General features: G+C 45.0%; 2 protein-coding genes across 3 annotated transcripts; both read left to right on the top strand.

The window, feature by feature from the left end:
* On the top strand, nt 1–25,801 carry TMEM242 (transmembrane protein 242). The gene is made up of 4 exons (XM_066248371.1): nt 1–143; nt 1,053–1,153; nt 5,451–5,588; nt 24,580–25,801. The coding sequence occupies exons 1-4, from the start codon at nt 56–58 to the stop codon at nt 24,676–24,678; spliced, it is 426 nt and encodes a 141-aa protein (XP_066104468.1). The 5' UTR covers nt 1–55; the 3' UTR covers nt 24,679–25,801.
* On the top strand, nt 17,289–18,440 carry LDHAL6B (lactate dehydrogenase A like 6B). 2 transcript variants are annotated; one of them, XM_066248182.1, is made up of 2 exons: nt 17,442–17,669; nt 17,838–18,440. In XM_066248182.1, exons 1-2 carry the CDS (start codon nt 17,442–17,444, stop codon nt 18,438–18,440), a joined length of 831 nt encoding a protein of 276 aa, XP_066104279.1. The 2 variants fall into 2 exon arrangements, with proteins under 2 accessions (XP_066104278.1, XP_066104279.1); XM_066248181.1 differs by having other exon boundaries at nt 17,289–18,440.
* Nucleotides 25,802–27,212: the final 1,411 nt, after the last annotated feature.

Raw genomic sequence — 27,212 nt, 5'->3', positions numbered from 1 at the left:
CTTCCACCCGGGCCGAATTGTTGCCGGACGCGGCCGTGGAGGCTTTATTACACACATGGAGCCAGCGCGCTGTGCGGCTGCGGAGCCGTGCCCTGGGCTGGAGGCTCCGGGGCCCCCGGACGACCGGCTTTTCCTGGTTAAAGGTGCGGTGTGGTGTGCTGCGGACGTCGGGGCGAGCTCCTCCCGGCTCTGCTCTGCCTGTGCGGGAGCGGGCGTTCCCACCGTCTCCCCGCCCTTGGAGCGCTTCGCCTGGGCTTGCCCCTGACTTTGGCCCGCGGGTCCAGCGGGTCAGTGATCGCGGGGTGGAGCCTCCCTGGGCTGGGGGCTGGCTCCGCCTGCTGCTCTGTGCTGCCTTTCCCCTATGTCCTCTGCGGTTTCTCTCGTGCCCTCCTTTTTCTTTTTCCTTTTAAATCTGCAGAACTAAAATTTTATTTTCATTTTTATTAAAATGATTGCGGTGACACTGGTTAATAAAATTATGTAGGTTTCAGTGTATATTTCTATAATACACGATCTGTATATTGTATTGTGTGCACCCCACCCCAAAGCTCGTTTCCTTCCGTCATCATATATTTGATCCCCTTTATTTTTTTACCAACCCACCCACCTCCCTTTGCTCTAGTAACCATCATACTGTTGTCTGTGTCTGTGAGTTTTTGTCATTTGTTCATTTGTTGCTTTCAGTGTTATATTCCACATATGAGTGAAATCATGTGGCTCTTGACTTTTTCTGTTCAACTTATTTCGCTTAGCAGGATCTTCTCAAGATCCATCTGTCCCAGTGAAGGGTCCCTGCTCCAAGCTCTGTGCTCGGGAGTGCTGTCTCAGAATGACCTCAGAAACCAGAGGTCATGAGGTCGGGCAGGTTTCCCAGCCCCTGTCTTTTACCATTAGCAAGAGCCGCTTAACCATCATTTGTGGAAATTCAAAAATGATTTTGAATGTAATTTAAGTAGTACCTGAAATTTACTTGTGTGCATCATTTTAACTTAAGGTTGTTTTTTCTTTCATTTCTCTGCCCCTCCATGCCCTACTCCCCAAACTCTTGGCAGGTGGACTTTTCCTAGGTACTGTTGCTGCGGCGGGAATGCTAGCTGGATTTGGTACCACATTGTCATTGGCTAAAAAGAGAAGCCCTGAATGGTTCAATAAGGTTTGTGACCCCGAAATCCATCCGTAGCATTGTTATTGTTTACAAGTTAATGGCAGCTGTTTTGCATTGGAAAAATAAAGAAAATGTTGGCCTTTCATAGTGCTTTTAGAAATAAACCTATATACACCTCATAGCTTCAAGAAGGGCACAAATTAATCAAGTCTTTATTTTCATTTAAAGAGGTACTTAATTATGTGCTTTCTTAAATTTTAGCGGAACATGACTTTGAAAGTTCATCTAGTACACTTCCTATTCCCAGCGTGATATCAGATCTAAATCAGTGTAACTCTCTATCAGTTGTAAGAATCTTCAGTATTTTATGTACCACTAGGAAAGAAAAAAATGATGTCAATTAAACTCTTGACACAATACTGACTGCAAAATGCACTTCTATCTCAGAGATGTTAAATGTTGAAATAAAGTGCATCTTAGTATTGATGAAAACATGTCAGCTTCTTGAATTCAGAGATCATACCTGCTAATGCATTGTTGCAGCCCTCCCCTCTAGAAAAGTGCCTGACACAAGTAGGTGCTCAGTAAATTTTTGAATGACTCTAACATGCTTACAGCAGAAAATCCGTACTCTAAGAGCAAAACTGAGCAATCACTGTTGTGGTCACGTTTAGCTCATTTATCTAGCTGATGAGAAATTTTCTTCGTATTGATACTTGTAGTTTCTTGTATTGTAGAGGAGCTCAGCGGCTCTGGAGCAGTTACACTGGGCAAGCACCAGTTTAAGAATACCACCCTCAGGCAGTGTGCTTCAAAGCCACTGCCTGACAGGTTGATCTATTAAAATAGATCAAGATTTAAAAAAAACTGATACATTTCACATCTGTATAACATCAGTTTCATAAAATGATTGTGGACTATGGGTAGAAATAATGTGTACATTATATGTCTATTTTATTGAAACAGTTGAATAAAATATAGAATAATATCTATATACACATATAAAAAGTTTACTTATCTAAAATAATTTGGTGCCCCTGCTCATTTTAATATAGCATGGTGAAAGTGACTGAGTTATGTCAACACCCATTTATAAAATGATGGTGACAAGGGTGAGTCATCATCTTTTTGCTATAGATACAACTTGAGAAACTTTAAAAATAAATCTTTTAAAAAATATATATGTTATAAAAACAGCCAGCTACCTCTGTGATGTAAAGAATGTATCAAAATGTCATGTCAGATAAGAATGCCCTGTAGGAGAAATAACTAGACTAACGTTCGTTTTAAGCATCAGTCTGATTCGCATCAAATTCATCCCAACTCTATACTGACAAAAACCAAAAACGTGACCCTTGTCCAGTTTATGCAGCTGACGAGCTGACCAACTGCCCGTTTTGTTCTAGATCATTCCTACCCTGTGAATAGTAGATTCATTCTTGTCACCTGCTAGGAGACAAGGGGCACCCATGTCTTTAGGCATAAGAGGTGTTGTAAATAGTTTCCACCTAGAAAATAATTTTTCTGTTTGTTTTGGGAATATTAAATACTGTAAGTACAATATGATTTGTTAAGTTCAGCTTCCATCTGCACATGCTTTTGTTTTCATTTAAATTCAAAGCAAAACAAAACAATGTGGCAGTGGGGAAAAAATAGAGCTTTCATTAAATATTTATGTGACTAGCATATGTGCTTATAGCTAAGGATCTTTTAAAAGAAACTTTTTTTTTTTTTTTTGGAAAGTCAGTCTTTTCCTGCAGCAAGCCAATGTTTGTGTGAAAATTCTGAGCAGGATTTATGAAGGTCATGTGACCTGCACTCCTTCCATAGGAAAAAGCTTGTGACTACAATTTTAAAAGCCTTAGGAGGATAGATCAGTTTTTAATATTATTTCTACAGAAGTTCAGCTTTGGAACTATGTAGACAACAACTAAGAATAACAGTCTCCCAATCAATTTCTGAAGCTGATATAGCATGTACTTTATTTTTTAAAAATAAAAGTTTGACAAAATTAAGATTTTATTGAGAATACTGCTATGTCATTAACGGTTCTTTTTATACTTAATTACCTTTTAAACATAATTTAGTAAAATAAATGTAGGTTTATGTAGGCTTTTAAAAATATATGTACATATATAATACAAGGTAGTGCAAAAGTAGGTTTACAGTCGTTCGTATGGAAAATAATGCAATAATAATACAAAAATACACTGTTTCATGTACTCACGGCTGTGAACTTACTTTTGCTCCACCCTTCCCAGGGAAATAAGGCCTTTTTAAGTTTCTAAAATAAAATTTAGGCTAAAGCATTTAAACTGACTCCAGTTCAGTAATCTGGTTAATGGTACTGCTCTGGATGAAAATTTAGGCCAGTTAGAACCTAGTACATTCATGTGAGCTCTAGGGAACCACTCTGAAATTGTAGCAACATGAGCAAAGGAGTAAAGTAAGAGAATATTGTTTTTATCATAGAAAATGGCTAAAGAAAAATTTTTTGAAAATTTCATTGATTCTAAGGCCTGCCTACAAAAAGTGTAAGTCAGTAAATACCAAGTATCTACCAGGTCTAGGCATGTGCAAGGCATGTTTCTGTGTGCTGCCAATAACATTCACAATCACAGAAGACACATGTAAAAAAAGCTGGATTAAGAAATATGTTGAGTCTGACCAGGCGGTGGCATAGTGGATAGAGCGTCAGACTGGGATGCGGAGGACCCAGGTTCGAGACCCCGAGGTTGCCAGCTTGAGCGCGGGCTCATCTGGTTTGAGCAAAGCTCACCAGCTTGAGCCCAAGGTCGCTGGCTCGGGTAAGGGGTCGCTCAGTCTGCTGTAGCCCCATGGTAAAGGCACATGTGAAAAATCAATCAATGAACAACTAAGGAGCCACAGTGAAGAATTGCTGTTTCTCATCTCTCTCCCTTCCTGTCTCTATCTGTCCCTCTCTCTGACTCTCTCTGTCTCTCTCTCTCTCTCTCTCTCACACACACACACACACACACAAATATGTTGAGCCTGACCACTGGTAGCTCAGTTGATAGAGTGTTGATCTGGCATGCTGAGGTCCCAGGTTCAAAACCCTGAGGTCACAAGCATGAGCGTGGGCTCATCTGGCTTGAGCACAAGCTCACCAGACTGAGCACCGGGTCACCAGCTTCAGAGTGGGATCATAGGCATGATCCTATGGTTGCTGGCTTGAGCCCAAAGGTCACTGGCTTGAGCAAGGGGTCACTAGCTCGGCTAGAGCCCCCCAGTCAGTGCATGTGTGAGAAGCAATGAACAACTAAAATGCCAAAACGATGAGTTGATGCTTCTCATCTCCCTTCCTGTTTCTCTCTCTTGCTCGCTTGCTAAAAAATAAAAGAGAAATGTGTTGAGTAACAAAATTATTCTAAAAAAGAAAAAGACAAATAAATCAAATAAATGGAAATACATTTCCAAGTGGAAGACAACGTTATATTTGCTATCTCTTATCAGATTAGCTAATTAGTTTGATGTCGTTCTAGAAAATGCCAATGAATGGACAGTTGTTTGGGGGTTGGAGAAATCTTGAATGTTCTAGGATTTTTCTGGAAGAATTAATAGGCAAAAACAGCAACAAATTTTTGAAAGTAGTGAGTATGATGTACTTTCTGGATATTAAGACTTTTTGTTTTATAATTAAATCTGTGATTCTGGTATAAAAATAGACAATAATTAGTGGTATAAAAATAGCTTACAAATAAATCTCTTTATATAGAAGTTTCTCAGATTAGTTGGGAGAAGGATTAATTGATGAGCAGGGCAGTTGCTGAGTTTTGTGGATTCTCGTGTCATCAGCTCCCGTCAGAACCAAAATAAATACCAGGAGAACTCAATAGTTAATGGTAAAAAGGAGAGACAATTTGAACAAAAATACAGCGAACAGAAAAGAGAAATGACTAACTTTAGGATAGGGGAATTTTTAGTAAGCTTAAAAGTATCAGAATGCATATTTGACCAGAAACAAAAACTAGAAAGCAAAATACAAGGAATTAAAAGTAAACCAAACTGGGAAGTAGGCTAGCACATATGATAGTTATAAGGGCTCAAGAACATTAATATGTAAAGAGAATCTACAAATAAGAAAGCTTTCAGTGGGCAAATAACATGAATATACAATCAAAAAGGCATAAATTTTGGTTCATAATGGGAAAATGTTCATGCTAACAGGAATGTAAGTTATAAATAGTGTTATAGAAATTTCAAAGGCTATTTTGGGGTATTTTTTTGTGTTTCCGTTTTTTTTACATGCGTTTCGAACACGCCCTGCATATTGATTCTTCCTGAACTGTTGATTTTCAGCCCGGCCTCTCTGTCTCCGTTGCAGGGGAGCATGGCCACCGCGGCCCTCCCGGAGAGCGGGTCCTCCCTGGCCCTGCGAGCCCTGGGCTGGGGCTCTCTGTACGCCTGGTGCGGGGTTGGTGTGATCAGCTTTGCGGTCTGGAAGGCGTTGGGTGTCCACAGTGTAAGTAACCACAGTCCTGTCACTGGCATCTGGGATGTTTGTGCTACTTTCTGTGGTCCAGATCTTCCTGACTCTCAGATTTGTATAGTTTGTTCACTGTCTTAGGAAGTGATGATGGAGAAGGTGACTCAGTTCTTACTAATAACTAGGCTACTTCTCATTACCAGTAAATGACATAAGTAATTTAAATATTTGGAGGTGGTGAAACTTCAAATGTAATTCAATAATGACTAATTCGTAGCAAATGTTCGTTCCACTATATAAACCAGTGCTACTTATTCAGTGAGATTATTTAATTTGGAACAACTTTCTATGCTTTTTGACATCCTATATATAAATATCCTAAAATAAAGCATTGTAAAATTACTGTTTAAATTAAATTATTAATGTATTCATACCTAATGGGAAAAAATCTGAAAAGCCTGTATGTGTGCGTGTGTGTAATTTAGACTCCAAGCTAAAAAGGTATACAGTCAGAATGATTGTCTTCTTTTTTAAATGAACTACAGTAGGAAGTCCTGTGGCCCAGGCTCCCTGTGACAGGTGGGAATGGCCGTGGTGTGTGACAGGAGGCGGCAGCAGGGTCGATGAAAAGAGGCTCTGGGTGTAGTTCAAAGGTGGAGACGACAAGGATTTGTACAGAGTGGATATGAGGTGAGACAAAAGGCGAAGTCAAGGCTGTCTCCAAGGCTCTTGGCCCGAGCGGCTGGAAAGTGGACCGGGGCCAGTGTGACAGGAGCCAGTGTGACAGGGGCGGGTGTTGGGGGTGGAGTCAGGAGCTCAGGCCGTCTGCTAGCCACGTGGAGAATCAGGGAAGCAGATAGGGAGGGTTGGAGTTCCGGGGAGAGGTGCCACTGAAGATAGAGATTTGGGACTCATCAGTGTATAGATAGTGTTTGAAACTCCGAGACCAGATGAGCTCACCACGGCAGTGAATGTAGCGGGGTGTGAGGAGAACTCTTGGGTATCTGAGGTCAGAGGCTGAGGATGAGGAAGGTGGCAGATGAGACTGCCCTACTGAAGAGATGGGAAACCGGGCATGGCAGGTGAAGAACACCTCTCATGGAGGTGTATGCTGGGGACAAGTCACAGAGGTGAGAACTGATCGTGCACTGAGTTAGCAGGAGGCCGTCAGTGATGGTGAAGCCGAGTGGAGTGGGTCCGAAAGCGTGGAGGGAGAGACTGGAGGCAGGAAGTGCAAGCAGCTCTTGAATTTTGCTGTGAAGGGAAGGAAAGAAGTGGGGTCATAGTGAGAAGGGGCTTGGGGTCATTTTTTAAGTTGGGAGAATTAACATGTATGCATGCTGATGGGAGTGTCAGTACAGGGGAAGGGAAGGGAGAATTTCTGGGGTAATAGGTATTAGTATTATTATTATTTCTGGCATTACTGAGGTTTTCACACTGGTCTTAATCATAACTAAACATAGGCATTATTGTACTTTTCACTCACAATATATTCATAGACAAGCAGTTACTTTGCTCCTAGTCTGACCTTTATTTTTAAAGTAACTGTGCTGGCAAAATTTCATAGTCCAACAGAATTAGGTTATTTAAATTAAATTACATGCTTTATGGGCTAGACTACTATTTTAGTTTCTAGAATGTGAACTTCTTTGTTGCATGGGACTGATAAGAGGATTACTGCCTGAATAAAATATGGGGGGAGAAATCGTCTTTTCTTATTGGCTCCATTGAACAGAAGGATATTTGGAATCCTTTTATACTGCGTCTTAATGTCTTTAAAGAGAGAGACTGCAGATGCACTCTCTCCTTGCATGTAGGTCAGCAGGCATATCAGTTTGATCTCTACGCCTGAGAAGTCTCACAGAGCAAGTAAACCTCTGATGTTTTGTCAGGGTACATCTTTTGAAAGCAATAGTGTTTATTGATTTGTTCATTCAGAAGACATCTGAGGGCCCGCCTGAGCCGGGTACTGTGTAAGACAGGGCCCCCAGTAGACTTATTATACTATGGACGGTTTAGCTTCAAGACTTTCTAAGCAAATTCTTATTAGATGACCGTGCTCTGAGGCTTGTGGAGGGCAATGTGGTACATTTCAGTTCTGCATTTAGGGGGTTTTGATGAAAACAGTGAGGTTGCCCACAGAAAAGTCCAGTGATGAACTTTTCTCACTCTTTACTGCCTTTTGCTGAATGTCATCTTTCTATGACTAAGGAAAATAGTCTTTTAGTCAGAAAATGAGCAGAAGTGGTCCAGGTCTGTGTACTCAGTAAATCAATAAAATGATTAGTCTAGATCAGAATCAATTCCGGTGTCAAATAATTGTTGGCAGCTGCCTTCAGTTGTATTAAATCTCCGTTATAACCCAGTTTTATTATTTTTTTTAAATAATTTAATTTTTTTAATGGGGCGACATCAATATATCAGGATACATATATTCAAAGATAACAAGTCCAGGTTATCTTGTCTTTCATAACCCAGTTTTAAATAAAAGAGGTGCCATCTAATGGCGGACCCAGGGCCGCTGCCATTCCCTGTTTCAGTCCACAGCGACCTCTGCTGGCCTGAAAGGGAACATGCTGAAAACGCCGGAAACGGAGCTCTGTTTCTTAGAAATATTTTTGGTTTTACTTTTTGTTTATTTGTAATTATTGTGGGATTTCATTTCACATAGGATATGTATAATACATCAGATGTAACTATTAATATGTATTTTATATAGTGGTCTATGATTTAATCAGAGGTTGTACAGAGGAGAGCTAGTGGAAACTGTTTTGTGAGTAGACCAAAGGGGTAGAGTGTGTCTAGATTTCAGATGGGAACCTCCCTCTATGCTGCCAGCCAGCCTTGGGCTTCATGTACGGCCTGACTGCTTCCTATGGGCCCATCTGTTACTTTTTATTGTACTTTATCATCTGATTATGATTGAGGCAGCATTAATTTTATCACACTCACTTGTGAAAAAATGACTATTTACTGTGGGTTTATGTCCTAGGAGACTGGCACGTTCAGGCCAGGCAGGTGCTACCAGGGCACTGTGGTTAGACTGTTTTATCAGGGCAGACTGTTTTTAAATTTAGATGTTTTAAGTGTAGGAAATAGTTGAGATCAATGCTCCTTAGTCAGTAAATAGGACCTTTATTGATAGCAACTGGCAGTTCCACAGTTATCAAAAGAAAAAACCATGCCACCTACAATGAACTTGCTTGTTACTCAGGAGCCATGACTTGTTAACTTTTTTACCTTTTATTACAGTAGGTATTAATACTTGGAAGGATTTCTAGGAAGTTGAGTATATGTATAGTTAGACTGTCTTGTCTTTTTCGTCCCCTTAGAAGGAAAAACATTAGGTGTATAAATAATTCCTAATTGATACGATTGGAAACTATCACTTTTTATTTCTGTGGACCCCTGTTCTCCATTTGTTTGAAGTGAGGGCATAGCCTGTAAGTATTGGTCCGAGTCGCCCATCGCTTATGTTCACTGTGGTTTGGATATAATAACATGTCTGTGATAGTCACATAGTTAGAATTTACAGATAATTTACAGTCGTTACCCTCATAGGAGCTGCAACCTCAACAGAGATAAAACCATGAATGAAACATTCTTACTTACTGTGAAGTACTTTAATTGTCCAGAGATTTAAATTTAAAAATTAGGACTGAAGGAAGTTTTTTGTTTACCCTGTACCATAGGTGAAAAGGTGTTTGTCTTAATATATGTATATTGGTATTTTTTAAAGAAAAATGTATTTTGGACCTATTTTTTTTTTCAAACAAAAATGGCTTTTTGGGTTAAAAATATGTACTCATGTTTTAAAAAGAATTCATGTAGAAAAGTACAAGGAAGGAAACAATACCAGGAACCTCACTGAGGTGTGATCGCGTAGCACAGTAGAAACAGCCTTCCGGGCCTTCTGCAGGCGCGGTACGTAATCATGTGTCAGGGTTGCTTTGCTGCACTATGGAAGCTTTCCTCACTGAATCCTAGAACCTCTTTGCCCAGGACAGTAGATAAATCTCCATCACTTTTAATGGCTACATTCTATTCTATCGTGTATTATAATTTACTTAATTATTCTTCTGCCAAGAGTATTGAGATTGTAATTTTCACTATTAAATACCATAGTGAACCTCTATAGGCATACATCTTTTTGTACGTTCCTTGGTCAAGAAGTGTGTCCTCAAGACTGAAGTTGTTACTGTTGAAAGAAAGTGAGTGTTAAAAATGTTTTTGGGGCCCTAGCTGGTTGGCTCAGTGGTAGAGCGTCGGCCTGGCGTGCAGAAGTCCTGGGTTCGATTCCCAGCCAGGGCACACAGAAGAAACGCCCATCTGCTTCTCCACCCCTCCCCCTCTCCTTCCTCTCTGTCTCTCTCTTCCCCTCCCGCAGCCGAGGCTCCATTGGAGCAAAGATGGCCCGGACGCTGGGGATGGCTCCTTGGCCTCTGCCCCAGGCGCTAGAGTGGCTCTGGTCGCAACAGAGCAACGCCCCGGATGGGCAGAGCATCGCCCCCTGGTGGGCAGAGCGTCGCCCCCTGGTGGGCGTGCCGGGTGGATCCCGGTCGGGCGCATGAGGGAGTCTGTCTCTCCCCGTTTCTAGCTTCAGAAAAATACAAAAAAAAAAAAAAAAATGTTTTTGGTATCTGTTGCTAAGCGGCCCTCTGGGAAGCTGATACAACTTAGAAGATACCAAGAGTGCATACAAGTTTCCTGGCACCCTTGCCATTACATTAGTGGCTTCTATTACTCTGAGATTTTTGCCAAGCTGATAGATGGAAAAGGATCCCTTTCTTCCTTGACGGCCTGTCTGAGGCCTGTTGCTGCGCAGGCGGTATGGAGACAGTCGGTGACGGGGTGGGGGGCTTGCACCCCCAGCTTCCCCTCCACTGGCCTCCCCACCTGCTGAGGTAGGGGCTTCTTTCCCAAAAGCCCAGGCCTCCTTTTCTTTAAACAAAAGTAAAACATTTTTCTTTAAAAATTCTCATTTGACTTTCCTATTCTAAGATCTTGTGAGACAAGGAATAGTCTACCCTTCCTAGGATGGCGCATGCTCAGAGGGTTGGTTTCCCCGGGCTTTCTCCAGGAGCGGCGGCTGGGCGTTCTTTTCCTGTAGATGTTTGGACTCACTTCTTAATTACTGTATGACCAACTGGAGGGCTTTTGCTCGTTATAGTCAAGTCTCTTTCTTTTGACTTTGCTAATTTGAGATTTACCAGCATTCTGGTGTATTTCATAGTAAGTACATCTATCCCTGCATTATTTCAAATGAAGCGGCATTGTAGAGTGAACGCTAGAACCCCATATGGAAAATAAAACTGGAGAAGCGTGAAAGTTAACCTCTACGACATCTCAGAAGGAAACAGACTTCGTGCTATATACACTTTTCGCTGGGTGAGGCCCAAGATCAAAAACAGATCTGCGTCTCCTGGCAAACTGTCCGGCGGGAGCCACCTCCGTGTCACTGTCGCCGGGCGAGGTCTGAAAGGCAGCAGGCCGCTTCCCGTCTGCGGCCCGCTCGCGGCCCTGCTTGTCTCCTGTCGGCCCCGGGAAGCACGTGCACTTCCCTACCCTGGGTAGGGCGTGTCGGACCGCCTTGCCTCCTGACGCTGCCCCGGAAGGCCGGACACGGTCGTCACGATCGCGCAGAGCCAGAGCCAGCTGCCAGGCTCTTGGGCTCCACACGGCTTAGCAGAGGAATAACATTTTCAGCAGACGTTTTTAAATTAATGGGAAGTGGCACTGCGTGTCTGTTAAATCCCGGTCTGAGGTGACAGGAACATCTCTGTAAGCCCGCTTCCTGCTCCCCTGGGCTCTCAGGGGCCTGGCGTCCCAGTGGTGAGGGGCGCTCCGTGTAGATGCGGAGGAGCAATTTGGTGACAGAGAGCCCACATCAAGGGACCTGAGTTCAGTTGAAAAAGGGAGATGATGACCAATGTACATTTTTTCCCTTGGGGAAGGGGTGAAAACACCAGCTGTTTTGGCATATTGCCAAGATAGCTCCTTAAAAACCCACCAGCTTCCTTTTATTAGTAAACAGGGCCCCAGGCGCTGTATGAAGTGAGAATATGCACATCACTAAGGAAGAGAAGCTCTGAAAGAAAAGCCTTCTTGTTCCAAGGCCTGACACCAATCAGGCACAGTCACCTTGAGAATGGCCCAGCTGTTCCAGTGGAGGGAAGGGATCGTGCTTTCACTTGGGTTTTCTTTTCCTGGGTCCTTATTTCTCACCCTGAGCCTGGAAACAGGACGTGGTGAGCACGTCGCTCTAACTGCAGCGTCGTGGAGTGAGCAGCCCATGGCCTCCGCTTCCCCTTCCGCTCTGTGTGAAAAGCTAGTCACTTTTGAATATCCAAACTATGAAAAAATATTATCTATGTTGATATATATTATCCATTTACCCTATATCAGAAAATGGATGTGTTCTCTCAAATTGAATTTTCCTGACTGAAATATTTCTAAGCTTAAAAAATTTTTTCTGATGTGCTGCAAATCTTCCCACAGTGGCAGTTGTGTGAACATAATCTCACTTTGTTTTGGTGACTCAGTTATATCAATATCATTCGCTTCTTGTGCCGACAGCTTCTGGGATTTTGGAGTTCTTTATTCTTTTGGTAATTCTTCTGAATCCCAGTGTGGCTCGTATGTGTCACTTCCCAGGAGCCATTTACTTCTGAGTGCTGCTGTCTTCCTTTGCACCGCGGTGTGAGTCCTGCCCTTGTCCTGTCGTTTCTGCGCCCAGGTCCTATCCACACTGGTGGCTTCGCCCACACAGAGAACTTCCAGGTTTGCATCTCCAGCCCAGAGCCCTGAGCCCCTGGTGCCTGGGCCCACTTGACAGGACACGATGTGTGGATGTCCTCCAAGCATCACGTGTGTTCCTGCTGACTGTCATTGCTCCCAGCCTGCACCTGGGCACTCTCAGCTCACGGCAGCACCACCCTCAAAGCCTCCTGGAGAGAAAAGCTGGACTCTACTCAGGGCGACTCGCTCTCAGCCCTCTGTCTGATCGGTCACCCACCCCCACGGCCACTGCGCCATGATGATCACAGCTGAGCTCTGTTCTCCCTGCCTCTGCCCTGCCTCTATGGTCCCTTGTCTCCACCATGGCAGGCCCGCGCTGGCTTCCCCGTCCCCACACCGCCACCTGCAGCCACACCACTCGCTGCCTTTTCTCTTGTCCCTCAGGTAAAGTGTCCGTGCAGCTGCCAACACCCCCTGCCTTTTGGGCATTCGGTCTCACCCCTGGTAGCTCCCCAAGGACCCTGCTCCCGTCATCGTCCTTGGCCTTTGCTGTCAGTTCTCCCTCTGCACAGCGTGTGGAGACCTGCTCTAGTGTCTGCCCCCTCTGGACATCCTCTCGCTGTTCCTCCTCGTCCTCTGCTGACGGCCTGTTTGTCCACCTCCCCTCCTGAAGGCGCCGCTGTGGTCCCGTCTCAGTCCTCCCCTTTCTCACCGCAGTCCAGCTTCTTCCCCAGCATGCCCCGCCTTCGAAGCGCTGGTGTCAGGGTCGCCAGGGTCCTCGTCCTCTGCTGCTTGACCTCGCAACATTTGACACAACTGAACCTCCTCCCCCTCACGAAACGCTGTCTTGGCTCTGAGACACCTTCTGCCTCCTGGCCATTTCCACTGCCTCCTCTGCTGGCAGCTCCCCTGGCTGACCTCTGGCTGACCTCTGGACGTCAGGGTCCAGTGGCGGCTTCCTTGGACTCTGCCCTCCATCCCTTGGTGCTCTCATCTACTCCCTGGCATTTAAATCTACCTGTATAGCCTGACCAGGTGGTGGCACAGTGGATAGAATGTCGGCCTGGGATGCTGAGGACGCAGGTTCGAAACCCTGAGGTCACTGGCTTGAGTGCAGGCTCATCCGGCTTAAGCACAGGGTTGCCAGCTTGAGCACGGGGTTGCTGGCTTGAATGTGGGATCGTAGGCATGATCCCATGGTCACTGGCTTGAGCTCAGAGGTCGCTGGCTCGGCTGGAGTGTCACCCCCCCCCCCCCATCATGGCACATATGAGAAAGCAATCAATGAACAACTAAGGTGCTGCACTGAAGAATTGATGTTTCTCATCTCTCTCCCTTCCTGTCTGTCTGTCCCTCTCTCTCTCTCTCTCTCTCAAAAAAAAATACATAAATAAAAATCTACCTTCAGGTTTACCTCACAGGTAAGACATCTTCACTGTGTCTCACCGGCATGTCCGTGACCCACGGGACCGACTGGAACTCGTGGTTTCCTCCCCTCCGCCCCACTTGCTCCTCCCTAGTCTTTCCCATTTCAGTAAGTGCCAGGCCTGTCCCCCAGCTGTTCACACCAAAACCCAGTGGAGAAGCACCTTGAGTCTCTCCTTTCCCTGCATTCCCATGGGCTAACCCCTGGGCAAGTCCGCCTCGCTAGCTCTGCTCTGCTCCTCTCCTCTCCGCCCCCGCCCTCCACCTTTCGCGGGTTGTACTGAAATAGACTCCTGTCCAGGACACGGGCCTGCCCTTGACTTCCTCTAGAACTTCTTCACCTAGCGGCCAGAGGTCCTTTCTACATGTGAGGTAGGTCGTGTAACTCCTCTATGTAAAACCCTCCAGTGGTTGTGGAGGTCATGTACACTTCTTCATCTTTCTTATTTCTCATCTTAAGACTTAATTGTTAGCACTGCTTTGAGATACTTTTATTTTGGAGAGTGTTTTTTTCTTCAAAATTGTTTTAGTTGTGGTTAAGGGGAAAAACTGGAGAGGCAACTCTCATAGAGATTGAATTTCTGAAGAGGTTCAAATTCTACAAAGAAAATTACTATAGAAAGAAGCTGTCTAGCTAAGAGTCTTTATGTCTTTGAATTTCATCCTTAAGAACACTTATCTTGGAAAATGACTTGACTGGTCAAAGGCATCATTATAGGGAGAAGGTGGGAACAGGCGTTAGGTTAAAACATTTCAAGTTATGACTGGTATAAAAGAAACAATAGCTATCAAAAGTTGGTCTTTTAAAAGGGTCTCTCTAAAATGCTGGCCACTATTAAATAAAGATGATCATTTTTAAAATTCCAGGTTTTTTTGTTTTGTTTTGTTTTTTAAGAGAGAGGAGGGGAGATAGTAAGACAGACTCCCGCATGTACCCTGTCCAAGATTCACTTGGGAACCCCTGTCTGGGGCTGATTCTTGGACCAGCCGAGCTATCTTCAATGCCCAGGGCTGATGCTCGAACCAGCCAAGGCACTGGCTGCGAGGGAAAGCGATAGAGAAGAGGGAGGGGGAGAGAAGCGGATGGTCACTTCTCCTATGTGTCCTGACTGGGAATCGAACTTGGGACATCTATACACCAGGCCAGTACTCTATCCACTGAGAAAACCACCCAGGGCCTAAAATTCCAGTTTTTAATTTGACAAATGGTTGCCATAAAACTAACCACCAGTATGGAGAGAAATCATATGTGTGATGTTCTTACTATTTCTTATGTCATAGAGCTTGTGACTGTACCATCTTAACAGGGTATCTGAACCATCAGCCAGCATCATACTAAATAGTGAAAAACTGAAAGTTTTTCCATAAAATCAGGAACAACACAGGGCTGCCACTCTCTCCACTCTTACTCAGTACAGTACTGGAAGTCCTAGCCAGAGCAACCAGGCAAGAGAAAGAAATAAAAGGCATCCAGATTGGGAAGGAAGTAAAGGTTTCACTTTTTTCAGATGAAATGATCCTGTATATAGAAAACCCCAAAGACTCCACCAAAAAGCAATTAGAAAAAATAAACAAATACAGTAAAGTCACAGGATACAAAATCAATATACAAAATTCTACTGCTTTCCTATATCCTATATGCCAACAATAAAACTTCAGAAGATTGAAATAAATTCATTTTGCAATTGCTATAACAAAAAAATACCTAGGAATAAACTTAACAAAGGATGTGAAGGACTTATATACTGAAAACTACAAACCATTATTAGAAGAAATTTAAAAAGACAATGAAATGGAATAATGTTCCATGTTCATGGATCAGAACAATCAACACAGTTAAAATGGCCATGTTACCCAAAGCAATACATACAGATTTAATGCAATCTCCTTTAAAATCCCAAATCCCAATGTCATTTTTTAAAGAAATAGAACAACAACAAAAAAATCACCAGCTTTGAATGGAACCATAAATGACCCTGAATAGCCAATGCAATCCCGAGAAAAAAGAACAAATCCGGAGATATCACACTACCTGACTTTAAGTAATACTATACAGGACCACGATAATCAAAGCAGCATTGTATTGACAAAAACAGACTTACAGACCAATGGGACAGAATTGAGAGCCCAGAAATAAAACCACGTACATACGAGCAAATAATCTTTGACAAAGGAGCCAAAAACACAATGGACTGCATTTCAGTGGCAGAAGAATGAGAATAGCTTTTCAAGTTCTGAATAAAATACACACTTTGCAAGGATTCAGTATTCTAAAATTGAAGTCCTTTTTGCTGACTAGGAGGGAACTAGCTGTGTGCATCAAGTGCCCGACTAGGAGAGAGTACTTTGAAGAATCCTTCCATCAGAATTCTATTACTAAGGGGGAAGAAAGTACCATTATTTTTATTTGGACTTTGGTAGTTTATGGGTTTATTAGTGTATGTATTTCATCAGATGGAAAGTTTATATATTTTGAGAAATTTAAAAGGAAGTTTATAAAAATGAACAGAGAAAGTAGAAAATAAGACATACAGATGCTGTGTTGTACCAGCTAATATAGGTGACCCTTGAACAGCGCAGGTGTGAACTGTGTGGGTCAACTGAGAAAAACGCATATAGAACTGGGCACAGGCAGTTCAAACCCCTGTTCAAGGGTCAACCGTGTTTTATTTCACTGCTTCAATCAATGATCTTTGTGCATGGATTAAAATTTGCCACCTTAAGGACATTTAAGATATATTTTCATTCTAACATAACGCTACACCATCAGTTTGTACCAGAGAAGTGGTTTTTAATCAGGAACCAATCACAGAATTTCCTTCGGCATGAAAGGAAGCACCAGCCTCTTCCTGTGGGTGTGTCATATGGCACTAGCTCAGTCGTCCCCTGCCTCTTGTTGCCCAGTGACTTACCCACAGATGTGGGTCATCGTCATGACTGGCATAAAGGCTGTGGAATCCTTCCCAAGCAGTCGGTTCTCAAGCTGGACACAACCTAGAACAGAGTCCCCACTTCTGCACATGCAGGGACCGCGGGAAGGCAATGCACGGCTCCTCGCTCTGCCGGTCTGTGACACTTTAGCAAATTTAACCTTATTTTCATCTGCACTTAATGAAAGCATTTTTACCTAACATACGTACTAAAAATACAAAATCTGGGTTGGTCATTCACACACATTAAATATTAAAGAGAATTTGTGTTCGTGATACTTGCATTCAAGAAGTACTTTGCATAGGCCGTCGTGAGGCCGTGCTTGCGGGGCCTGCCTTGCACAGGCGCCATCAAAGCAGGATGGGGCCATCAACGGCTCACGGCCTGCGCAGCCGCAGTACCGTACTGAGGGGTGGTTCAACGGCCTTCATCCATGCGCAGCCGCATTACCACACTGGGGGTTGTCCAATGGCCTCCACCCTTGCGCAGCCGCAGTACCACACTGGGGGTTGCCCAACGGCCTCCGCCCTTGCACAGAAGCCATACTGGACTGAGGCGGCGGCTAAGGATCACGGGTTCCCATCCTTTGCGCATCAGACTGCGTGCCGCCTTCTTCCATCCTCTTTCCCACCTTGTGAATGAATGGCCATGAGCTGGGCTGTGGGAGTCCTGTGCGCCAGCCGGAGAGTGGGCGCCCCCAGAGCGAACTTCCCGAGTCTGGGGAGGGCACCGAGGCCCCGCCAGCCAGCCTGCGTCCCACTCGCGGGCCCTTGGCCCGTCCCGCCCGTGTCCAGGATGGCGACTGTCAAGAGCGAGCTTTTGAAGAAGTTAAGCTCAGAAAAGACCGTTGCTCACAATAAGATCTCCATTGTAGGAACCGGGTCGGTTGGCATGGCCTGTGCTGTCAGCATCCTACTTAAAGGCTTGGGGGATGAACTTGCCTTGGTGGACGCTTCTGAAAGCAAACTGAAGGGCGAAACGATGGATCTGCAACACGGCAGTCCTTTCGTGAAAATGCCAAATGTTGTTGCCAGCAAGGATTACCTTGTCACTGCAAACTCCAGCCTTGTGATCATCACGGCAGGTGCACGCCAGGAGAAGGGAGAAACGCGCCTCAATTTAGTCCAGCGAAATGTGGCTATCTTTAAATTAATGATTTCTAATATTATCCAGTACAGTCCTCACTGCAAGTTGATTGTTGTTTCCAATCCAGTGGATATCTTAACTTATGTAGCCTGGAAGTTGAGTGAAATTCCCCCAAACCGTGTTATTGGAAGTGGTTGTAATCTGGACACTGCCCGTTTCCGTTTCTTGATTGGGCAAAAGCTTGGTATCCACTCCGAAAGCTGCCATGGGTGGGTCCTTGGAGAGCACGGAGACTCAAGTGTTCCTGTGTGGAGTGGAGTGAATATTGCTGGTGTCCCTTTGAAGGATCTGAACTCAGACATAGGAACCCAGAAAGATCCTGAGCAGTGGAAAAGTGTCCACCAAGATGTGATTGCCAGCGCCTATGAGATTATTAAAATGAAAGGTTATACTAATTGGGCCATTGGCCTTTCTGTAGCTGATTTAGCGGAAAGTATTTTGAAGAATCTTAGGAGAGTGCATCCAGTTTCCACCATAATTAAGGGTCTTTATGGAGTAAATAAAGAAGTATTCCTCAGTGTTCCTTGTATCCTGGGAGAGAATGGTATTACAGACCTTATAAAAATCAAGCTGACCCTTGACGAAGAGGCTCGTCTGAAGAAGAGTGCAGAAACACTTTGGGAGATTCAGAAGAATCTCAAGTTTTAAAGTTGTTAACACTACGATTCTGAAGTTATTTTAAAAAGATAGTAGTTACAGGTTATATATGTCAAATTTTTAAATAAACTTAGATTTCTAAAGCTTGGAAACAGGAAAGGAATAGAGTAACTCCCCTGTGGCTTAGCCTCCCAGTTCTTTTATTAAGCATCCAGTTTTTTGTTTTTTAACCATTCCTACTGCATCGAAGGTGTTTTTGTAGCACTGACATACCATTACTTACCTTGAATTTATATGTATTTGCCATTTGGACCAAAAGAATGTAGGATAGGTGTTTATTGTGTTGTAGAAATTGATTCATTAAATATATGTTAATTACTTTGTTTTGTCTGGCTTACGTACTATTTCACTTATTTATATACTATTTCTAAAAAGTTCTAACTTTCTCTACAATGTAAAAATAAATGTACAGGAGTACTTTTTATAAGGGAGCCATCAACGGCCTTCATTCTCCTGTGACAACCTATCAGCAGAGCCTTTAAAAGGCATCATGGCTCTGGCCGGTTGACTCAGTGGATAGACTGTCGCCCAGCATGCAGATGTCCCAGGTTTGATCCCGGTCAGGGTACACATGAGAAGTGGCCATCTGTTTCTCTCCCTTCCCTCTCCCCTTTCTCTCTTTCCTCCTTTTGCAACCAGTGGCTCAACTGGTTTGAGCACTGGCCTCAGGCACTGAGGATAGCTCAGTTGATTCAAGCATTGGCCTCAGACAGGTTGCTGGGTGGATCCCGTCCAGGGCGAATGTGGGAGTCAGTCTGTCTAGCTTCCCTCCTCTCACTTAAAAAAAAAAAAAAGAGGCATTATGCATGGTAGCTGCAAATAGGTCCTGTGTATTCGTGTGTGTGTGTGTGTGTGTGTGTGTGTGTGTGTGTGTGTGTGGTATGAGTGCTGCACATCCTCTTGCCACTGGAGCAGGATCATTAGGTTAAAATATGAAAATACGAGCGATCAGGTTGGTAGCTGTTATGAAGTATTCAATGCAGTCAAAGATAAAGCTTTTAGGAAGAAGCCTGCCAGTCAGAGGTGGTATAATTACTGTCACTTATTTGGCAGAGAAGGGAACCATACCAAAATTTTGCAGTCACGAAAATGAATCCTGGCTGCAGTCATTCTAGAACTGCCTCTGAGAACCTGACCTGTTAGCACTGTAAGTTGAGCAGCATGATACCCGTTGTTCTCGTCGGGCTGGGTCTTAGCAGCAGTGTGGGCCCAGGGTCATCCTTGTTGCTTAGTTTCCTTCCCATCCAGGGAAAGCTGCTGCTTTGGGACCGTACCCTGTTGTTGATCACTGTCATAAAAACTGGCCGTTTCAGTGAGTACTTCAGGGATGGTATTTCTCAAAAAGTTACACTTTTCATTTTTATTCCTAAATCAACTGACTTTACTACAGGTTTTAGGTTTTAGGCTTTATGCATGTGATACAGTGAGCATTTAGAAGGGGCTTGTCTGACCTTTACTTGAATGATAGTAATATAACTTAGAAAACAGAAGTTGAGATCTTTTTATTCATGTTAGCTTTCTTAATGTGGTTGAGTGTAAGGTAAATAATATGGTATGTTCACTTATATATCAGGATCCATGTGGCTTAATCAAAAGTGGAGGTTGCCAGCATCTGCTCTCTAAACCACACCAGTGCCGCCTAGTTGAATATAATCCAGTAGACGCAGGACAGTGATCTGGCCCCCACATAACCCTTTACCATGCTAATCTGAGTCCCCATACTGTTTCATTGGAAACACGCAGAAGTGTTCCAACTCCCCCGGAAGCAGTGTCATGTAGTGGGACGAACTGCTATACTGAGTACCCTGAAAGTGGGCAGGGGAGGGGTTCATATGTTCCAGGTAGCTGTAGACTCTCCAGGTCCAATGCACAGAGGTCCTCTTCTCCTTGCTCCAGCCCTTGAGTTTTTGTTCAGCCATGTTTCAGCCAAATTTAACGTCCTATGGAAGGGTGTCAGAGCATGCCTTTTGTCTGTCTTGTTATTCTTTTCGCCATTAATGCCAGACAGGTTGGCTTATGCGGTAGTAAAAAAAAAATCCAAATGTGTGGCTTAAAATAAAAGTTCATTTCTGCCTTGTCTGAAATGCACTGTGGGTTTATGTGGCCCTCCGGGGAAGCTGTCCTCCACAAGCTAGCTTGGTGCCTCGGGCTGCCTTGATCCGGAGGCATTACCATGGCACCACCATGATTGCTGAGGACAGGGAAGAGAGGCTGCAGAGTCAAACACCTGTAGGTAAATGCTTCCCCCTGCCAGCGACACACATTTCTTTTACATTTCATTAGCCAGAACTGGTCACAGGGTTCAGAACTTCAAAAAGGGTAGAGAAATATATTCGTTCTGTATCCGCAGGCAGATGAGTACTAGCTTTTGGTGAACATTGGTAATAATCTGCCATGCTGCTCTAAGTAAAATGATCACCATTGCAAGAGGGATATGTGTTTCTCAAGTCATTTTTAGTGAAGGCTCATAGCAGAGGTTATAGAGGTACCATGTTCCAGGTCACAGAACCAGAGTGACTGTTAAGAAAGAGTGTTGGACTTGAGTCAGGCAGTAGTACTTACTATAAACCATGTCACCAGGAATGGGCTAACCTTTCTGACCTCTGATTTCTCCATGAGAAGTGGTGGGCCTCGTTTCTGCCACATAGAATGTGAAAGCTAAATAATAGACGGGTGCTTGGTACAGTGCCTGGCTCCAGGTGACCCCAGATGGCAGATACTATTATTTCCATTCAGATAACATGTAGACTCTTGGTCGGTTTCAGTTTATGAAGAAGCTGAATTTCCAGGTTCTTCAAAATTATTGTTGGGGCTGTAATCATTGACATGCGCGCACACTTTCTCATCAGCTGGTCCTGTCAAGTCTTCCTCACTCGAAGCCCAGCACGGGGCCTGCAGCAGACCCATCGGTGAGGACCTGAGGCTAAATGGGCTGGTCAGTGGCAAAGTCACTTTAAAACTTGGAGCTTTTAATTTCAGTAACTGCCTATTTATTCGAATCAATGATGTATGAATTTTATGAAATTAAGTCGGGGACATGTCCTTAAACTTTTAAGTAATTTTTCAGCACATCACATATTAGAACCAAGTCTTCCTGTTGTTCTCCCCACCAGGACGTGCATGGTCAGTAGATAGCATAGCCCGTTTCTCTCCGGCGTCCTGGCTCCTCGGCCCTTCGGGGAGCTATGGAATGCGAATAAGAGTGCCATTATTAGAGACAGAGTCTCACAGCTGTTCTAGTATCTAAAAAGTCAATTGTATCCAGTCTTCAGAATGTCCAGGTTAGTCACAAATGGCCAGCTGTCATGACACTCCATTTGAGAACTGGTGCCTTGGACACTGGTACTTTCTGACAACAGTAGAACCCAGCACTTTTGGACCCAAACTTCGGGACTTAAGGAGGCCGTTCTCTGAGTAGCAGGCGCAGTGCCCCGGGAGTGCGCGTCTGCGAGCGCAGCCCTGCCGAGAAGCGCGGCCCTCGATCCACAGCCACAGAACACGGGAGACCGCAGGGAACAGAGCCCAGAGTTTGGAAAGCACTTGACAGCAGAGCTGACTCGCTGGATGGAGACACTAGTTCCCAGCCTGCCCCATCTTCACCAGATTTTTGGGGTGTAGAGCAGGGGAGGGTCCCATAGCAATGCTCTGGTTGTACATTTATAACCAAGTTTGCCGAAACGTACCCAAGCCCTAAATCTTTTCAAGCACACTTTTAAGCAGGGGAGTGTTCTGTTGATCTGTGATAAGAGGATCACTGTAAGATGAACGACTTCTCTGAACTGCATAGCAGAAATTGATATAGGTGAAAAAGTGAAGGTTTTCATTTACTGTGCGTGTAATATAAATAATATAAGCCTTAAAACCTTCTATGGAGTCCCATTGTTTAAAGCAACTTGAGGTCCTGTTTATAACTTAATGTAGACCCTGGGTTTCCATTTTCACCACTGCAGAATTAAAGAAGGCTAAATGGTGTTCTTTATCCCACCTGCCTCCCTCCCTCCCCCTCACTCCGAAGCCTATTCCTAGTGGGCTGTTTTTGAGATATGATTCCTCCTCGTGGTTCGGTTACTCACTTAGGACCCTGGGAACACGTGAATAATACAATACTTGGGAAATGAGAGGAAAGAAAAGAAATTGGGTCAAGAGGCGAAAATGGGAACAGAACCATGCTGAAGTAGGGCAGCCACCCTTTACTTTCCCACCCGGGCCCCATCTGCGTTTCCCAGCCTCACCCCGCTCAGCCACCGGCCACGTTCCATATCGCTGAGAAGGCGGAAGGGTAACCAATTCTGGGCAGGTGCGGGCTATCTGACACTCCATTTGGAAGCTCGGCCATTAGGCTTAGTTGTAACAGATGTGCAACCAGAAAAGCGAAGAGCAAGAACCCAGTAATACCTTGCAAATCCCCACCAGAGAGATGTCTGTCTTTGAACCGAGTCTTCTGCACGTCTCCTCAACGGGGCCTTGGTAATTTAGACAAAGCTCTTCTCTTTGTGGGCCATCCTGGACAGTGAGCATCCACGCCCTCCAGAATGAAAGGAGTAGTCCCTTGTGGTTGTGACATCCAGAAAACCCTAACTTTTTCAGTCCCTCCACAGGATACAGCACTGCCTCTACTTAAGAACCTCTCCTGAAGGGGTTCATCACAGTACAAACTCGAGGGCTGCAGGGAAGGGGAGTTGGATGTCCCATGGACATGCGTGTCAAGATTGGTGTCTGGGACCCGACATTGACACGGCTGGCATGGACCACCTACAGACCGCATGGAATGGATAACCTTATGTATCTTCTAGTGTCCATATTTAAACCAGAATGACACATAACTACAAAATAATGCTTTTAATAAACATACTGTAATGTTTATATCCATATGAGCTTCATTCTTGAAATAGCACGTGTATTTTGATGATGCCATAATGACAGTAGCTAATTATATTGAGCACTCGCCATGTGCGAGGTGCTGTGCTTTGTGTGCTATTTCACTTCATGCTCACAACCCTGAAAGCAGCCAATTACCTCCCGTCCACACACCTGGAAACCACCGCGTAGCATGAGCGGCTTTCCCTGGTGTCGGACTAGGATTCGAGCAGAAGTCGACCAGAGTCTCTGCTGCAAACAGCAGTGCTAAGCGACCTGAACCACTACTTAGGAATTTACAAGATCCCAAACAAGGGGTACCCCCTGAATTTGGAAACAAAGTTCAGGTTCAAATTGAAATAAATAAGCATCACCATAAAACAACAACAGCTAGCTGACTCTCAAAACAACCGCTTTCAGAAATAACTTGCATGTTGCTGACGAGCCCAGGGCGCCTCACACACCCCATCAAAGAGCTCTGTCTCCTCGGGATGGATGGGCTACAGCTGATGCGAAGGGGCCAAGCGGCGCTGTGGGGCCTCTGAAATGGCCACAGAGCAGGACTGTGCAGATTAGAGAGAGCGAACCAAGGAGCACGGACATGTGCTGTCTGGTGTAAAGTTACCCAGCCCCCATCAGCCGCTGTCCCTCACCACCCAGGGCAGTGTTCGTAGCTGCAGCCAGGGTATTGAGATTTCCCAGCCCTCGGCTCTGACTCGGATTCCACATCAACCTGTTCCGGTAAAAAAGCTCTACCTGGAACTTTCAACACTCACTGGCACATCGAGCATTCTATTGTATCTGCCATTCATTGGTTCAGCCTTTTATTAACTCCCTACTCAGTTTTTTCTCTCTGCTCTTCTCTGGCTCTAAAATTCCAGCTTAGAATGGCCTGAGTATATTCATGGCTTGAGACAGACAAACTCGTTCTCAGCTGCATCTTTCTTTCCATGAGTGCCAGTGACCCACAGCGTCCCACTAGGAGAGGCGGTCATGGAGGGCTGGCAGTGGACAGCCCACTGCTCCCCACACACACACACACTTGAGTGGAGTTCTGTTACTTGAGGCCCCTGGATTTATACTCTGGGAGGAAAAGGTCATCTCATTTTCCATAAGGGTGGCTAGGACACAGCCTCTCACCTTTATTGGTCTTCCTCTGCTCTGTACCCTGCAGCCATGAAGTGTCATCCAGTCAGCAGCTGCGGCCTCTCTAATTGTTTGGCTCTTTACCCCTTCTTTGAATGTTTGTTGATGGACTTTTTCCCTCTTCTAGATGAAAGACTTTCGAAGTAAGATGCAATCAATATTCCCAGCCATTCCCAAGAAGTCTGAATCTGCTGTTGAGTGGGAGGAAGCCTTGAAGTCCAAATGAGATGAGCTTGGTGGACGAATTCCAAATCGGCTGTTACAGGAAGGGAGGCCGTGGAGCCGCCGGCAGCCAAGGGACCTGCCGATCTGATCTCTCCTCCGGAAGACGTGCAGAGCACCGTCCGAGCCTGCGGGTGGGCGCGCTCAGCGTGTTCGCACAGTTTTTCTTTGTGCTTTACTTTAAAATTCAGGTGGGCGCCTGCGTGCATGTGTGCGTGCTGTGTTGGGGGGAGGCTAACGTTTTCCCAAAGTTAGGAAGATTATTTAAAAATAATTATATGGATACCTTCTGTCTGTGGAGGAGATCCCCAGGGAAATGCTTCTGTTATGATGGTGACAGATGAAACCAAAGTTTCGGACCTGGAAAAATGTGTCATAGCCCATAATGGGAATCTTTACAGCAGACTCCTGACCGCAGCAGTACCCCCACGTGTCCGATGAAATGAGCTTTGGCAGTCTTTCTTGCCAGTCTGTGACTGTCAGAACTTGGGGGACTTGCACCCACCTGGCAGACGCCAGAGTGACACCAGGGACGGGGCAGGGCTGCGGCTCTGTCCCTCTGGGTGCGTCTTCTGTTTCCCACGTGCTGGTGTTTGTTTCCCCGATAACCTCGCCTTCAGCCCTCTGAATTCCTACACTGGGACAGTAACTGGTGATAACTTAAAGAAGTACAGCTGTGTTGAAATAGGAATAGTATCATGGGTATAAAATGCACTGAGAAATTGGTTCTGGGTCCCTAAACATTACCTGACAGTTTGTAGTTTTGTCTCATTTGTCAGTATAAAAATCGCCCGGTCATCGTCTACCTTAAACAAGGCTGTGTCACCAGGAAGTTCCCTGAGTCCTGAGTCTCAGTTTTACAGATGTCGTCCTGCCTCGCTGACGACGCCGGCAGAGGCTTACCCGCACACTGCACGCTTTTCTGACGTCCGGAGCTCCCAGGGGAAACAGAAGGGTGCCCAATTGCAATTCGTTATTTTTATTGGAGGTTTAAAATTTCTTAAGAAAAATAGTATGTCAGTATGTCCAGAAAAATAGCCTCTGGTTGAGTATCTATTGGGTGATTTCTTTATCATTGCATAGGCCCTAATTAGCAATCAGGTTTAATAAAGTCTATTTGAAATTAATCTGTTATAATGAAATCTTTTATTTCCAAGGGAAAAAAATTTTAAGGAAAAATTTTAAATGAAATGTGAGGTACACAACGTAACATTTTTCTCTGGACCACGTTCCCCTGTTAAAATGGTGTCTCATTAATGAATTGAACAGGTATAGAGAGCCCCTGGGGCCACATGTGACCAGCTCTTTAGCCTAAACAGAAAGGGGTGTGAAGTCGATCAGGGTGTATCCAGTCGCAAAGATCTCTTCACCCATCTTTCCTTTTGAACTAAATCTCAGCTGTTGCTTCACAAACTCCTTGGGAGCTTCCCAGGTGGCGTCTGAAACCAGCCCCGTCCTCGGGGGCAGAGAGAGACGGAGGAAAGAGGCAGGCCGCGCCAGGTGGGTAGGTGACAGGTTTAACAAGCAGAGGAACTTAGCAGCTTATCGTGGGTGGCAGTCAGACTGGTAGATTTCCACACCACAGCTTAAAAGTTCGCGTCGAGGCCCCGACTGGGCGCAGTCACATACACCATCCACTTAGTGTCAGCGCCACACGGCTGTCTCAAGGCCGTGTCCTCGCAGCAGCTCTGGGGGCCAGGAGGCTAGCAGGACACACACCCCGGGGCCGGGGCCGGGGCCGGGGGGAGCCCCGACCCTCCGAGTCCAGCGCTCAGGCCGGCTGGTGGTGGTCTCGTCTTCCTGATGACCTCTCTCCACTCCAGCCCTGAACGGCGAGAGGGGAGGAAGGCCGGAGCCACGGCAAAGCAGGTCTTGCCCGTGCCGGTAGCCTGGGTCCAGGAGGCCCTGGAGAGAATGGGAAGCTACCTATAACTGTTCACAGCTGGAATCGAGATTTTTATTTTTCTTAGAGAATAGCTTTTGATTTTATTATTTTAAGCCCTTCACTAGGTAGGAAAAAAAATAAGAATTTCTAGGTTGTCTGGGATAATAAAAGGGGGAAATCATTATTCATCTTGATTCTGTTTAATGGATTCCTGCCTTGTAAGCTCCTGAAAGTGAGGGACTCCTCTCAGGGCCTTGAAAACTGATGGGAGCCAGACCCTGGGAGGGGCCAGGGCCACGAGGGTGCACTCTGTCCCCACAGGGCCCGGCACACGGGAGGCCCAAAGGAATGAACGTCTGAATACATGTGGGTGCGACGTGCCTGATGTTTACAGAACCCTTCTCACATATATCGATGGTCCCTGAGGGACAGCAGGGACCACATAATGATCATGAACCACCTGCTGAGGGAAGTGTGACGGGGACAGAGTCCCTAGAAGAGGGACCAAGCATAGGCCTTGGTTGCATTTTTAAAGCCAAAATGAAGTGACAACAGTGGAAATTAAAAAGAAAACAATCAGTGTGACTAAAGTGGTATTTCTCTGCACTCAGAACTCAGATATCAGAAGATGGCGTCAATTGTCTATTCCTCTT

This window comes from Saccopteryx bilineata, chromosome 12 (assembly GCF_036850765.1).
Source record: "Saccopteryx bilineata isolate mSacBil1 chromosome 12, mSacBil1_pri_phased_curated, whole genome shotgun sequence".
Lineage (NCBI taxonomy): Eukaryota > Metazoa > Chordata > Mammalia > Chiroptera > Emballonuridae > Saccopteryx > Saccopteryx bilineata.
The sequence above is the reverse complement of the archived record's forward strand: the minus strand, read 5'-3'. Positions and strand labels throughout refer to the sequence as shown.

What these genes read in the sequence shown, in the direction of transcription:
- TMEM242 (XM_066248371.1), top strand. Translation starts at nt 56, where the DNA reads ATGGAGCCAGCGCGCTGTGCGGCTGCGGAGCCGTGCCCTGGGCTGGAG. An exon ending in CCGGCTTTTCCTGGTTAAAG is followed by an intron (nt 144 to 1,052) that starts GTGCGGTGTGGT and finishes AACTCTTGGCAG; the next exon opens with GTGGACTTTTCCTAGGTACT. An exon ending in AGGCGTTGGGTGTCCACAGT is followed by an intron (nt 5,589 to 24,579) that starts GTAAGTAACCAC and finishes TCCCTCTTCTAG; the next exon opens with ATGAAAGACTTTCGAAGTAA.
- LDHAL6B (XM_066248181.1), top strand. Translation starts at nt 17,289, where the DNA reads ATGGCCATGAGCTGGGCTGTGGGAGTCCTGTGCGCCAGCCGGAGAGTG.